This window comes from Crotalus tigris, unplaced genomic scaffold (assembly GCF_016545835.1).
Source record: "Crotalus tigris isolate CLP2741 ecotype Arizona unplaced genomic scaffold, ASM1654583v1 scf7180000017576.4783729, whole genome shotgun sequence".
Lineage (NCBI taxonomy): Eukaryota > Metazoa > Chordata > Lepidosauria > Squamata > Viperidae > Crotalus > Crotalus tigris.
Window position 1 is genome coordinate 4309187 of NW_024096487.1, and position 16172 is coordinate 4325358.

Sequence of the window (16172 nt, forward strand, 5' to 3'; positions counted from 1 at the left end):
GGTAAATTGATATTGAATTTTCCCCTCTTCTCTTCCTGCTAAGCGTCACATGTTGGAAACAAAGGATTCCCCTCTGGCTTGTGTCCAGGAAGTCTCCCAATTACCTTTTGGGACTCCTCCCACTGACCCATCAACATACCTACCATTTAACCCAATAACTGCCAGATATTCTAACATACTGATACCTGGTCTCTAGTTAGGGTTACATACGTTCCAGAATAACCATCTTTTCCTCTATGTATCTTTCTTACATACAACTGTGCAGCCCTTTTGGTATTCTAACAAACACACCCCACTCCCCAATTTAACAGTTATATATACTGAAATATACCCAGCTTATATATTTTGGAGAACAGTTATCTTGTTTTATGATTAAAGCTATGATACTCATTCTTAAATAATTGCTGCCCCCAGCCATTCCCAAGTTTGGGAGGGGTGAATGGGGATGTATTCAGTACTTAAATAAGGGGTTTAGGATTCAGGATGGCCTAAATACTTTTTGGACTTTTAACTGTCAAGAAAATGCTCTGAATTTGAGCTGAAACTCCTGTAGCATTTACAGAATGCTACAGAATTACTGAAATGAGATGCTATTGTGGGATTCCAATATCCCTTTTTTCTCACATGCTACACTAAGGTAACAGAGTACATATGTGGAAACACAAATCTGCATATTTCATAATGAATATTTGAAGGAGGAAGCGACAAAGGAGATAGAAGAAAAGAGGGTTAGGTGAAGTAGAATAAAAACAACAACATTCCATCATAATGATTTCTTACTTCTATAGGTGTATTAAATACACCTATAGATTTTAAATGTAGACATATAGGGCAATATTCTCAAAAGCTGTTATCCCCCCAGTAAAGCTACCGCTTTCTAAGCTATCATCTTATATACTGATGAATAGGGTACAACCATTATTCCCTGGGATTCTCAATGCATATTATACTTCCATGAAGGTGGAAGAACATTGAAAAGAAAAAGAAAACAAAAAAGAAACCTCAGAATACTGTTAATTCAAAATTGTTTTTTAGACTAAGCAATCCCTGTTGTAATACGAAATTTCCTAAAGCAGCAATTCATGTGTGGTACATGATATCTAAGATGATAATGATGGTATGGATAGAAAGGTTCTGGTAACTTCCATTAGAATAGAATTTGACATTCTTGTTTTCTTTATAGATGCATTTGAAGGAGGAAGAAATAGAGATATTAATGGCAAGTAGCTCTTTCTTCATCTGACATCTTTACTTTGAGTAATATAATTCTTGCCTGCAATGAAGCATCCCTGTGTTATAAACCCAAACCAAAACACATTTTATTTGGTTGCATATGTGGATAAGGTCTTTTCAAAACTGCCTCTAAGGAATAGTTTGCAGTGGGAAAGAGTGTCCTGGACAAGTTCTTTCTCTCCCTGGAATTTCTATCCCTTATTGGTCAGAGTCATCTGTAAGGTCCAAAAGCAGTTTTGTTGGTAAGATGGTGTATTTCATCTCCTTTTCCAGAGTCTGTTTTACCAGGTAGTACTGTGGAAGCTAGAAAGAGGAATTGTTCAAATGATCCAAAACAGAGAGGTCCTTTGTAACATTGAATAGTCACTACATGACCAGTCATAACTCAAGGATTACAAATATGGAATATAGAGATTTAATGTCAGGTTCTTGAACAGCTTGAACCTCAACTGACCTTTCTATTAACAGCCATTTTTTGTCAAAAAGCAACTTATCTTTAGAGACAGAATTTTAATGCGAATATTATCCCATTGGATTCTCTGGGCAGATATCTGTGGTATGAAAGCAGAAGTATATTGAAAAGAGAACGTAATAGTGTTTCAGAACACAAAGCACCCATGTGTGCCCTTTTTGCCCTGTCAGTCCCTATTCTGATAAGAAATGTATATATCTCATCTATACCACACCTGGAATACTGCATCCAGTTTTGGTCACCACATTAGAAAAAAATGTTGAGACTTTGGAAAACATGCAAAGAAAAGCAACTAAGATGATTAAAGACCTGGAGACTAAAACATATGAAGAAGGGTTGCAGGATTTGGGTATGGCCAGTCTAGAGAAAAGAAGGATTAGCAGTATTTGTAAGGCCCCACCCCATTTTGCATCTTAAGAAGACAGAACTCTTGGAATATTTCTTCCAACAGGCATCCTTTATTAAGAGAAAATGGTTGCAGGTGTTCTAGACAGGACCTGGGGCCCAAGCCCTACGGTTCAAGGTTTTAAGGGGTCCCCAGCAGCCCCAGCCCACACCACCGTCTTTCCAGCGACAACCCCAGGCATTCCATTTCCACCCCCTTTTTCCTCACTGCCGGTGGAAGGGAGACTTCAGAGAGGAGTAGATGAAAGCTGATGGCCCCATTGTTATGATTTAGTCCTTTTGGTGGTATCCACATTCAATCCCTTTGAAGTCGTACTGAAGGAAGTGAGGGCCATAAAACCCCTTTGTTCACACACACCCTTCCCCTTCATCGTATGACAAAATCCAGAGAGGCAGAAATGGGGTTTTCCATAGTCGATAACTAGAGATGAAATATAATTGGATTCTGACATCATTCCAGTATTTGAGGGGCTGCCACAAAGAAGAGGGGGTCAATGTATTTTCCAAAGCACTAGAAGGCAAGACAAGAAACAATGGATGGAAACTAATCAAGGAGAGGAGTAACCTGGAATTAAGGAGAAACTTCTAACAGTGAGGAGAATTAACCAATGGAACAGCTTGCTTTTGGAAGTTGTAGGTGCTTCATCACTGGACAGCTACCTATCTGAAATGGTATAGGGTCTCCTGCTTGAGCAGGGGGTTAAACAAGAAGGTCTCCAAGGTCCCTTCCACCTGTGTTCTGATTGAAATATGCAATCCACATATAAGATAGCAGAGATGTTAGCAATGGTATGGCTAGCTGCCCATCTTATGCAGCAGAACCTGGTTCCAGAAGTCATATTTGATGTCATGTCAGAATAGAAATAATACTTTTTGCTTCCCCTGCAGAACTGCATGGACAAGCCGGGTATATCAGAGGAACTCATGGTAAGTGCCTCTTTGCTCATCCTGGGTTCTTTCCTTATGAAATATATACTGTTGTTTCTCTGTGTCACACAATATATGTGGTTACATGCATAATTCTGTATTTATTTATTTATTTTTGTCATATTTATGTAGTGTATACGCTTTGAGAGCTGTATGCAATGAAATTGCATTTTAATGTATGCCGATTAGTGTATGTTCAAAGTGACAATAAAGTTCTATTCTATTCTATTCTATTCTATTCTATTCTATTCTATTCTATTCTATTCTATCCTATCCTATCCTATCCTATCCTATCCTATCCTATTCTATTCTATTCTATTCTATTCTATTCTATTCTATTCTATTCTATTCTATTCTATTCTAATTCCCTATTCCCTATTATCTATTCCTTATTCCCTATTCTATTCTATTCTATTCTATTCTATTCTATTCTAATTCCCTATTCCCTATTCCCTATTCCCTATTCCCTATTCCCTATTATCTATTCCTATTCCTTATTCTATTCTATTCTATTCTATTCTATTCTATTCTATTCTATTCTATTCTATTCTATTCTATTCTATTCTATTCTATTCTGTTCATTATCTATCTAATTCTATTCTATTCTATTCTATTCTATTCTATTCTATTCTATTCATTATCTAATTCTATTCTATTCTATTCTATTCTATTCTATTCTATTCTATTCTAATTCCCTATTCCCTATTATCTATTCCTTATTCCTTATTCATTATTCTATTCTATTCTATTCTATTCTATTCTATTCTATTCTATTCTATTCTATTCTATTCTATTCTATTCATTATCTAATTCTATTCTATTCTATTCTATTCTATTCTATTCTATTCTATTCTATTCTATTCTATTCTATTCTATTCTATTCTATTCTATTCTATTCTACTCTACTCTATTCTATTCTATTCTATTCTATTCTAATTCCCTATTCCCTATTATCTATTCCTTATTCCTTATTCCCTATTCTATTCTATTCTATTCTATTCTATTCTATTCTATTCTATTCTATTCTATTCTATTCTATTCTATTCTATTCATTATCTATCTAATTCTATTCTATTCTAGTCTAATTCCCTATTCCCTATTATCTATTCCTTATTCCTTATTCTATTCTATTCTATTCTATTCTATTCTATTCTATTCTATTCTATTCTATTCTATTCTATTCTATTCTATTCTCCTAACCTTAACTCATTTCATTTTGTTGTATGTGTGATCAAGACACTTTGTAAACTATCCCCAGGGGAAATGTTAGGCATACCAAGCTTGACTTTTTTATCCTTGTCCTTTAAAGGATGTAATGAAAGCTTTGGATGGGATTTCAAGCTTCTTCTACTAAATCCATCTTTGGGGATGTGAGGCCATTCACACCAATAGTCTCCAGGGCCCTCATGGACTCACCAGTTTATGTTAATAGACTGCAGTGGCCCAAGCAAGGCTCACGCGGATGCTTACGTCATACCCTGGCGCCATGTGGTTACGAAGGATCCCTAAAAGAGAATAATGATTTTTCTCTTTCCTTATAGGGTGTAATACCTTCTGTGTTAAATGCTACTAAAGGAATTAATAATGGAACAACGATGTGTGCATTGATTGTAAGTACATACACACTTAGGTTCTCTCTTGTACTCTTTGTCTTCTATGTTACCCTTCTTAAGGTAGTCCTTTTGAGCTTCACTCCCTTCAAAGGATCCACAGACATTTCAGGAACGATCCCAGCAAGATGCTCTAATCTCTTGGGAACATTTAAAGGAGGGAGTCATTTTGGCTATTGGCAGAGTTTGAAGAATTCTGGCTTCACAGGTTTTCCCTGTGGCTTAGGAGAAAGGCTTAAAAGAGGAAACCTTTAGAAGAGCTGTAGAATAATAGGCCTTTTAAGAAAAATGATCACAGAAACTCCTTGCTTACAATAATAACCAGTCTCAGAATACTATTAATATGTGGTCTTTTAGGCTATCATTCAGTTTGTGATTACAAAGGCACAATTCCTACTCTTTTCCTTGGAAACAGTTCAGAGAAGAGCAACCAAGACAATCAAAGGCCTGGAGACTAAAACATATAAAGAATGGCTGCAGGACTTGGGTTTGGCTAGTATAAAGAAAAAAAAGAAATAGGGTAGACATGATAGCAGTATTCCAGTATTTGAGGGGCTGCCACAAAGAAGCGGGGGGGAGGGTTTCAAATTATTCTCCAAAGCACCAGAGGGCAGGACAACAAACAATGGTTGGAAACTGACCAAAGAGAGAAGCAACCTGGAATTAAGGAGAAACTTCCTAACAATGAGCACAATTAACAAGTGGGACAGCTTGCCTTCAGAAATCGTGGGTGCTCCATCACTGGAGGTTTTTAAGAAGAGACAGGACAGTCATTTGTCTGAGATGGTACAGGTTCTCCTGCTTGAGCAAGGGGCTGGACTAGAAGACCTCCAAGGTCCCTTCCAGCTCTATTCTATTTGAATGAAAAATATACATGAAATTGATATACAGCATGGAAGATATCTGTGATGGTATAGTTATATTTAGTGATATTTATCTTGCTAGAATAGAACTGACCTTCGTTTCCTTTACAGAGAGAATTTGCCCCAGAGGGTCCTATGGCTCAAATACTAGTAAGTAGCTTTGATTTATTTACTTTCTTCAATATTCTCCTTGTATTTGAACAAGCACTTCTTTTTTATTTTTCTTCACCCAACACTAAAAGCATCTGCCAGAAAACACAAACCCAGAAAATAGGATGAAAACATTTGACTTGTTTTTACATTTGCTTTTTAAGCAGAAACAAAACAGAAACAAAAAGCCACCAGCTAAATTGGACAGAAGTCCCCCCCCCCCCCGGCTGAATACTAAAGAAAAAGATTTTGATCTCTGACATGAATGGCCCTCTGTGGAAGAGGGACAAGTGATCATGTGTGCAATTGTGAATGGTGTTAGCAAGTAGTTGTGGCCTTTGTGTGATGTTATCATGGCACACCCGTTATTACTTTTGCATCATTATGAGTTGTGAATGCCTGTTTGACTTTACGTAGCACACCATTTGCAATCTTGTTCCTATGGGTTTTTTTTAACAAAGGACCGAATTTCCTATTATTTACTGATATAATTCAGTAGTGTAGAAGGAAAAGTCTTCATCATGGTTCAGTCCAAGCCAGGAATAAACAACATGGTGACTGCTTTAGAAAGAAGGTTGCAGTTTATTGAAAAGGAGAGCCAGACAGAAAGATGACTCTGGAAGAAAAGAGAGACAGCACATGCAGGGAGTGGGTTTTTATATCCTCTGGGGCTCTTGAGGTTGTTTCCTGTTCCTGTTTGAGGCTTTGTATTTCCTGTGTCATGTACTTTGACCTCCAACCTTCCTGAATGGATTATCACATCTGCATTTCTACAGAGCTGATTTCTGCTTGGGGGAGGGAGACTTGGGGCTATTAAGAAAAACTGGCCATGCTTTTCTGCCTCTTTAAAATCCTTTGAGGAAATATAATTTTCTGCATTTTAATATTTCCTTCTCTCGGAGGAGGGCTGACTTCCCACAGTATATTATGTCAATACAACTGCTAGGGTTTTTATTGACATGGTTAAGTAACAAGCATCAATCCAGGTTCACATATGAAATGAAGGCCTGCAGTGCATATTCCCTGAAGACCTTTAACACCAAAAGATAAGTATATTAAAAGATCTCTCTGAAACCCACTTTTGTGTTCACGCATAAATTCTATACAACCATTTTGATTTAGGTTTCTCTGTGCACCTTCTGGTTGTGGAAGAATATTGAAAAGAGACAGAAGACATATATAAATTAATAGTACTCTGGCCTCAGAGTACTATTAATTTATATATGTCTTTTTGGTCCCAAATCACTTCCTGCTGTAATAAGTAATATATGTTTTCTATCTGAGGGAGGAATAAAGGGATTCATTTTTATAATACATAAAATGGCAGAGATAGCACAGTTGGAGAATTCATGTATGTTGTCATGTGAGAATAGAGCTCACACCCTTTGTTTCCATTGCAGAAGGGATTGAGTGATGAAGATATAATAAAAATGATGGTAAGTAACTTTTTGATTATCTTCTCTCTTTTCTTGCAGGGGACGAAGAAGCCCTTTCTGGATTCTAACCCTCCCCAATCAAAATTCAATATTCCTATTCAAAGCAATGGGATATACCCATGTTATATATTTAGGAAGATAGTGATTGTGTTTTATGATGAAAGCTGTGATGGTTATCTCATTCTTTAAAAATTATTTGAGTCCAACAGTCCCCAAACTTTGATGGGCAGGAGTGGGTTGAGTGTTAAAAAGAGGGCTTTAGCATTCAGGAAGGCCTAAATCTTTGGGGGATCTTTTTTTGACCAGCAAATGCTCTGAATCTGAGCTGATATTCTTGTAGCAGTTGGAAGAGGAAATGAAATGCTATTATGAGATTTCAATAGTCCTTTTTCTAGACATGGCTACATTAAAAATCAAGTAGAGGACATATAGGTGGAGACACAAATCTGTATAGTTAATATACATAAGTCTATTTCACATTTGAGCTTAGTTGGGGGAGGAGGAGGAAGAGGCAGATGAGGAGAAGAGAGAGGGGTCACGTGAAGCTGTTAGAATACAGTATTCATGTATTTTTGAAAAACTTCAGCAGTATATATATATATATATATATATATATATATATATATATATATATATATATATATATATATATATATGTTTTCTGAGGTCTTTTGTATGTTGTTCGGGTTTTCTCCCGCGTAAAATTGGAAGTGTCTTGGCGACTTCGTCGAAACGTCACCAAGACAGCTCCAATTTTACGTGGGAGAAAACCCGAACAACCAAAGACCTACATATATATATATATTATATATATATATATATATATATATATATATATATAGGTCTTTGGTTATTTGGGTTTTCTCCCATGTAAAATTGGAGGTGTCTTGGTGACGTTTCGACGAAGTCTCATTCATCATCTTCAGGCAATTTGCTTCTAGGAGCACGAAGCTGAAAACACCAGCCTGAAGATGATGAATGAGACTTTGTCGAAACGTCGCCAAGACACTTCCAATTTTATGTGGGAGAAAACCCGAATAACCAAAGACCTACATACAAACACCCGCGAAAACCTCAGAAAATATATATATATGTATGTATGTATGTATGTGTGTATATATGTGTATATATCTCCTTTATGAGATTCGAACCTGGGCAGCCTGCATGATAGGCAGTTGTATTAACCTCCAGGCTACCAACTCTCCTCCCCTGGAGTTTAATGATGAGCTGATGAGAGCAAAATGAGCTTGAAATGGCCATCCTAGTCTCCCATTTATCTCTTTAACTCTTTGTCAACAAAAAAAAAAAAAAGAAAAAGAAAGAAATTTGAATTTGTAATGTATCGCAATAGCGACTTGAGCCTGCTTAACGCCCCTAGTTTGGGGGGGGGCTGCAAGGCAAAAATGATTATAACAGTAGAACTGTGGGGAGGAGGGGGAAGCAGCAATTCATGTATATAGTATGATATGTTAAAATGGTAGAGGTGGCATGGATAGAGAGATCCTGGGTGTCTTCATGTCAGAGTAAAATCTGATGTGTTTCTTTCCATTGCAGAATTGTTTGAATGAAGATGAAATGAAAATGTTACTGGTGAGTAACTCTTACTTCATTTTCTGACTTTGTGTTGAGTGATATTCTTCTTGCATTCAACGAAGCATCCCTTTTGCGATTCTACACCTTCCAGAAAACATCTCCAGAGTCCCCAGAGCATAAACAAAACAGGCAAGGCCAAAACATTTCACCTGCTTCACCTTTCCTTTCTGAAACAATTTATCTATTTGTTTGAAAAAGCATACCAAATTGCCAAATTGGGGTGATGTTATCCTTAGGGAACAAGTAGCAAAGGTCTCATCCAGGGGTGTTCCTGTTGGAAATAGGGGCAAATCACAACATGCGTATGAGGTTGTCATCCTGCAGTCACTGGGATTTGCATCCCCTTGTTGAGATGTAAGTAGATACTTGCAGCTTTTTTGTGATGATATGACTATGAATATCATGATTTCATTGTCATCAGAAGTCTCTGATGATCTGCCTTGCAGGAACAGAATACTACAAAACATACAGTATGAACACACCATTACCTTTACCATAGTATCCTCTGTGGTTTCTCAAGGCCGGCATTTTTACACTTGGTTCTCTCAGTAGAAGCTCATCTGGTAATATGTATGAAGATGTGAATCACTTTTACATCATCCTGACTTGCTCATGGTCCAACTTGATTTGGCACGGCACAGAACTGCACCATTCTGTCAACTATTCTGTTTGCAGTTGTATACCACTGAGATCATCAGGACACCCATTTTTCAATCATGCATTCTGGTTCGATGACAGGCATGTCTTAGGTGTATTGTGCGAAGAAAACCCTTATTCACTTGAACCCCATTTGCCTTTCCTATTAACACCCCTCTTTTGTCGGCAAGTGTCTTATCTTTTTAGACAGAAATTCAATGCAAGCATTATTCTCTGTGCAGATTTTGGTTGTGTGAAAGTGTAACAAAATTGAGAAGAGAATGTAACAAAGTGTTTCAGAACATAATTCATCCATGCATGCCTTTTTGGCTGTCAGTTCCTGTTCTGATAAGAAAAGTGTGTATCTCATCTGTAGAATGAAGCAATTTACATGCATGACATCAGAGATGGTAGTGATGGCACAGTTAGAGAAATCATGTCTGACGTCATTTCAAACTAAAAGTTATACCTTTTTGTTTCCCTTACAGAATATGGGTAAAGGTCCTAATGGGGGGGATTTAATTGTAAGTAGATTTTGTTCATATTCTATTATTTCTTTGAGTAATAATCTTCTTCCATGCAATAAACATCCCTTTTGTTATTCTGCACCTCCCAGAAAGCTTTTTCAGAGACCCCCAGAGCAGAAACAGAGCAGGCAGGGCCAAAATATTTGACCTGTTCGCTTTCCCTTTAAAAAAACTTCTATATCCCTTAAAACAACATCAACTCCCCCACTGAAGTGATGGTACCCCTGAGTATCAAGTGGCAAAGGGAGAAACCTCTCTTTTGGGCTGTCCCCAAGGGATGCTTTTTGGATCTTCTCCAAAGTTACTTTTCCATGCTTGTGGTTTTTCTCTCTGCAAAATGGTAAATTGTTGGCTCAAATGGTCTTTCTGCCAGTTCCAGGTTTGCTAGTAAAGTGTCTTTCCTCATTTCCCTTTTCATAATTAATTTTATCAGAATACTGTATATTTTGGAAAACCAGCTTGACTCTGTTATCCTTGAAAAGGAATAGTGAGCTTTTGGATAGGCTTTGAAGATTCTGTTAATATGCCCAACCACATAATAGTGGTTTTCCTAGAATCCCTAACATGATTTTTCTTGACTTTGCCTATCTCGAAGTGTTGATGTGGCTTTATATATCTATTCTGGTGATATGAGGCCATTCATATCAATATCTGCTGTGATTTTCAAGGACTCACTATTTTATTTTAGGGGACTGCAGTGGCTCAGGCAAGACCCACACAGATGCTTCGATCATGCATTAGCATAATTTATAAAGGAATCCATAAAGAGGATATTTTTTTTTCTTTTTCTTTATAGCAACAAGGACTAAAACTATTACCTACTATCAGGAAATGTGGGCTGGGAAAACTAATAGTAAGTAAATACACACATACCTTCTCTCATTTCTTCTTTGTTTTCTATGCTGCTGTGTTCAGAGAAAAGTAACCCCTGGATGAAAACTGCTGAAGAGTAGGATGTTGTGTAAATTTGGTAGGAAGGCTTTTCCTTCACTTGCTTCAAAAACTAACATGAACTCATGTTCACCTATGACATGTAATCACATCGTAATCACATTCCTGAAAGGGCTTTAACTCCAGGTACAGTCAATTAAAGGTCTTCTAACTCAACAATCAACTTATGTGTCAATACACACATCCAATATCAGCATAAATTCAATGCCACAGTATATCTCAGTGCATACAGGGAGTTCTCATTTTATGACGATATGAGATATGGAGGTGGTAGTGATCACATGGATGCTGAGATCTGAGGTATTATTTAGAGTAGAATAGTTGCCTTTTGTTTCCCTTTTAGAGCTTTGCTCGTGCCCATGGATTGTTCCTATGTTATGTCCTGGGCCTACTGAGTGACTCAGCAGGTTCAGGAAGCTGCAGAGAGGCCTGGGCAGACCACGTGGATGCCTGGGACCAGACAGGCTGTCTCCAGCCTATTGCGCATGCATAAGGCGGGAGAAATACATTGCATTGATTGGCTGACACTGTCCCTGCAAAGGGGTATAAAAGGAATCCATGCCATTTTGTTTTTGGTTCTGTTGGAGATTGAATAAAGAGAAGACTGTTATTACTCCTGCCTCGTCTCAATGCCTCTTCATCGAGAACAGAACATTGGTGATGAAGGTGGGATGTGCTGCAAGGGAAACAATGAAAAGAAGATAGGCTGACTCACCACAGAAGGCCTGAAGCACTGGAAAGTTCGGCATCTGAAGAGTGCAACTCTGCCTGCCAGTACGAGAACCCTGGAGGAGAGCTCGGCAGAAAGGGACCCCTTCTCAAGCCTTGCAGCATGAGGCATTGACAAGGCCGCTGGGAAGTACTGATGTCCAAGCTGGGCTGTCTGTCGGAGTTCGACACAGCTCATCTGAAACGTTGGAATTCTTACGTGGCCTGGGTAGAGAACTACCTTCGGGTAAACCAAGTTCGGGAGGATGGTCTTAAAGCTGCTATGCTACTGTGTGTCTGTGAGCAAGAAACTTTCGATATTGCTGAGAATCTGGTCACCCTAGCACCACTTGAATCCATTGCTTATTCTGAGCTGAAGAGGATGTTGCGAGAACACTTTGAACCGAAGCTTTTGGTGATTGCGTGGCGACATGCATTCAAGCAGAGGGACCAGCATCCTGGAGAGTCTGCTGCGGACTTTATTGCTGCATTGCGACAAGCAACTAGGCCATGCGAATTCAACGACCTGGAAGAAAGACTTTGGGATTGTTTAGTTTGTAGACTGAGAAGTCGTGAACTGCAACAGAAGATCTTCGCAAAGGAAGATGTTTCCTTCCAGGACGCCCTGAGAAAGATTTCAGCAGATGAAGCAGCGGGCAGAGCTGTGAAGGCCTTGCAACTCGCCAAGAACCCTCCAACTTCGAGTTTACTCCACCAAGAGGTTGCTTGAGAGGTATCCGAATGGGATGCAGAGATGGAGGTTGACCGATTGCAGCAGCCAGCAGAAATAAGGCCCCAGGAGCGAAACAACAAGGCAACTTCATTCCCTCAGTGTTTCAGATGTGGAGGACGCCACAAGCGCTCCAATTGCTGTTTCCGCTCCGCCATTTGCCAGACATGTGACAGGCAAGACCACATAGCCACCATTTGTTTAGATCGCTAGAAGGACTGGTCTTCGGAAGAATTGCTTCAGAAAGGTACCAGGGTCCCCAGCCAGAATAGGGTGGGTTTTTCTGCATCCCGTAGAAGCATCTTTAAAACTGGGGCCCATAGGCCGCTAAGAAAGAAGCTTCACATTAACGTCAAGTTGCAGGGGGTTCCCCTTTCGATGGAGTTGGACTCAGGATCCGCTTTATCGATCATATCTCAGGACACTTTCAAGAAAATTTGTTGTAGAAGCGGCCAGTGAGTCAAACTCAGGCCGTCAAATTTAATTCTTACTGACTTCTAGAATTCCTGAGTCAGCGTGAAGGGGGACGCCACGCTCAAGGTGCAGCATAGGAACTTTGAGGGGTTGTTGGATGTAGTTCTGGTTGGGGCTGACCGCCCGAGTCTTATTGGACTCGATTGGTTTGAGGCCCTTGGGATTCAAGTGGCCGGACTTCACAGCTTGCAAACAAAGGCCTTGCAGCAGTTTGCAAGGAGTTTGCTGATGTGTTCAGTCCAGAACTTGGATCGTACAAGGGGTCTCCCATTGCTTTACGGTTAGACCCATCCGCCACCCCCATTAGGATTAAGCCCCATCAGGTGCTCTTCACACTGAAGAGCAAGATCAATGCAGAGCTGGACAAGCTGCTTCAGCAGGATATTCTTGAATCCGTAGACAGTAGTCCATGGGAAACTCCCATAGTTATGCCACTGAAGGCCAATGGAGAAGTCCACATTTGTGCAGACTACAAGTGTCCACTTAACAAAGCATTGTAGCAGCATTCGTATCCGGTTTCTGTGGTGAGCCACATTTTGGCATCCCTCAAAGGAGGCCAAGTCTTTGCCAAGCTTGACTTGGCTCAAGCCTATCAACAACTACCAGTTGATGAGGCAGAGGCCCAAACAATTGTAATGCACCGGGCAGTGTTTAAGGTTAAAAGGCTGCAGTTTGGGGTTAACGTAGCCCCTGGCATTTTCCAAAGCATGATGGAGCGAATGCTCCGCAATATTCTAGGAGTTTGCCCTTACTTTGATGATGTCCTCATCGCTGGGGAATCATCCAAAAATCTTGCTGAGAGGCTTAGGGCCGTCTTGCTGCATTTCCGCCAAGCAGGGCTGAAGCTAAAGCAAGACAAATGTAAAATTGGAGTAAACTTGTACAGAGTTTCTGGGGTTCTGTATTGATACTGAAGGCATCCATCCTGCTGAATCTAAGCTCAAGGCAATTCAGCAGGCCCCAAATCCCAAGTCAAAGAGCGAATTACAGGCTTTTCTGGGCCTATTAAACTTTTACCATTCATTCCTCCCTAACAAGGCTGCAGTGGCTGAGCCGTTACACCAGCTCTTGGACAAACAGGCTCCATGGCTGTGGACAAAAGTCCATGAAAGGAGTTTTGCAGAGGTCAAGGCCTTGCTTTCTTCAAATGCAGTTCTAGCGCATTTCAATGAGCAACTGCCTGTGTGCATAGCCTGTGATGCATCCCCTTATGGAACTGGGGCTGTGTTAAGTCACCTCAAGGCGGATGGGACACAAGTAGCTACTATTCTAGGACTCTCTCATCTGCTGAGCATAATTACGCGCAGATTGACAGAGAAGCCTTGGCCATAGTAGCGGGCATAAACAAGTTCCATGACTTTTTATATGGTCACCAGTTCACGGTCTTCACAGATCATAAGCCATTGCTGGGGTTGTTTACAACCAACAAGCAAATCCCATACATAATCTCTCCTAGAATGCTGAGATGGTCAATTTTCCTTTCTGCATTTGACTACTCACTGGTTCATAAACCAGGCAAAGAAATGGGCCATGCAGAAGGCTTCAGCAGACTACCTCTACAGCTAGTAGAGTCTCATCCTGCTCCAATAACGAGATACTGTCCATTCAGGATTTGCCTGAGTCTCCCCTCAATGCTAGGGATGTGTCTGCAGAAACAGCCACTGATCACACGGTAACACGTGTGTTAACATGGGTGCTGTTAGGATGGCCTGACACGTGTCCTGGCACAGAGTTCCAGAGTTTCTGGAAGAGGAAACACAAGCTGCCACCTTCTTTTTTTATTTATTTATTTTATTTTATTTTTAACCAACAAAACAAAACAAAGCAAAACATAACACACATACACACACAGTATATACTCCTCCCCCTTTTTTTAACAGCAATTACGTAACGATAATCTTCTATTATTTACATTTTCCCCCTTATTCTTCTTTAGAATATTTGTCCTTATTGCCCCGTTGTTTCTTATTTACATTTTTCTTCCTTCATATTCTACTTCTTACTAAGAATAATTCATATTATTATCATTATACATTATTATACACATATTTTCACTTTTGACCTTTCCATATTTATTCTCCTCTATTATTTCTAGTCTCAAACCAGTCATACCACTTGTTCCATGTTATATAGTACTCTGTGTCTTCCTTTTCAAGCTGCCACCATCAAGGGGTGTATCCTATGGGGTAGCAGGGTAGTGATCCCAGCCTCATTGAGGACTAGAGTCTTGCTCTCTCTGCATGAGGGACATCCGGGAATAGTCTGAATGAAGGTGCTTGCGCACAGCCATCTTTGGTAGCCTGGGCTCGATAAAGAGATTGAGGCCCAGGTCCACGGGTGCACCATTTGCCAACAGTCCAGGCCTGAAATGCCTCAGGCTCCTGTACATAGGTGGGAGGAGACACATGCCCCTTGGTCGAGGGTTCATATCGACTACGCTGGCCCCTTTCAGGGGCAATTCTTCCTTCTCCTCATGGACAGCCATTCCAAGTGGCGAGAGATCGTTCCAGTCTCCTCCACAACTGCTGCCATCCAGGTGTTGAGGGGGATCTTCACCTCTCATGGGCTTCCAGATGTCCTTGTTTCCGACACCAGACCTGAATTCACTTCTTCTGAGTTTCAGGCTTTTCTACAGGCCAACATGATCCATCATGCCACATCTGCACCATTGCATCCAGAGTTCAACGGTCAAGCTGAGTGTATGGTGCGCAAAAACAAAGATGCATTAAAGAGGGTCACTCACGGAAGCTGGCATCACAGGTTAGCTGACTTTCTTCTTTGCCACCGCACCACACCTTGCATAGCCACTGGAAAAAAACAGGTGAACTCCGCTGGGGTAGTAGAGTCATTACAAAACTGGACAGGTTGCACCCAGACCAGGTAGCTTCACAGGTATCACAGCTGTGGGCACCTAGGAGACTACAGGTGAGCGATCTGGTCTGGACAAGGAACTATGGACCTGCACATTTCTGGGTGACAGCAGTGGTCTGCAAAGTCACTGGGCCGCTGTCATACAAAGTGACCTTGGATGATGGTCGTGTGTTACATCAACACATCGACCAACTGCGCTGGAGGCTTCCCAGCCACACTTCCGCTCCTGACTCTGCCCTCGGTGGGGAGGGGGACCACGATTATGATCATGGACCGCAGTCTCTCTGCAAAAGCGGAACTTCACATACACCAGTAGGGGGTTTTGCCAATGAGGTGGCTCCTGACTCTGGCACCGGCACCGGCTCCATGGGACATTGCTTGCAACCAGCTGCTCAGGCCATTCCATCTACTGGTCTTGGGCTCACGTTACAGTGCTCCCAAGAGGGGTCCATTGTGGACTTGGGGAATTCCTCCCCACTAAGGAACTCTGGTCTGGGTTTACAGGATCTGATCAGTCAGCATGATGAAGGGTCGTCTGAATCTAGGGGGCATCAAAGTCCTGGTCTGACGAGCCTGGAAGGCGAGC

The 16172-nt window shown here is 40.6% G+C and overlaps 1 protein-coding gene across 5 annotated transcripts in view; it reads left to right on the forward strand.

Moving 5' to 3' along the window:
• Window positions 1-16172, forward strand: part of LOC120315366 (signal recognition particle 54 kDa protein-like) — a 41022-nt gene that overhangs the window by 14021 nt on the left and 10829 nt on the right. For all 5 annotated transcript variants that reach the window (XM_039359609.1, XM_039359601.1, XM_039359637.1 and 2 more), the window contains 8 exons: window positions 1184-1219; window positions 2999-3037; window positions 4579-4647; window positions 5622-5660; window positions 7061-7096; window positions 8651-8686; window positions 9814-9849; window positions 10649-10705. In XM_039359609.1, the coding sequence (XP_039215543.1) occupies window positions 1184-1219; window positions 2999-3037; window positions 4579-4647; window positions 5622-5660; window positions 7061-7096; window positions 8651-8686; window positions 9814-9849; window positions 10649-10705 (348 nt within the window). The remainder of the gene's footprint in view (window positions 1-1183; window positions 1220-2998; window positions 3038-4578; window positions 4648-5621; window positions 5661-7060; window positions 7097-8650; window positions 8687-9813; window positions 9850-10648; window positions 10706-16172) is intronic.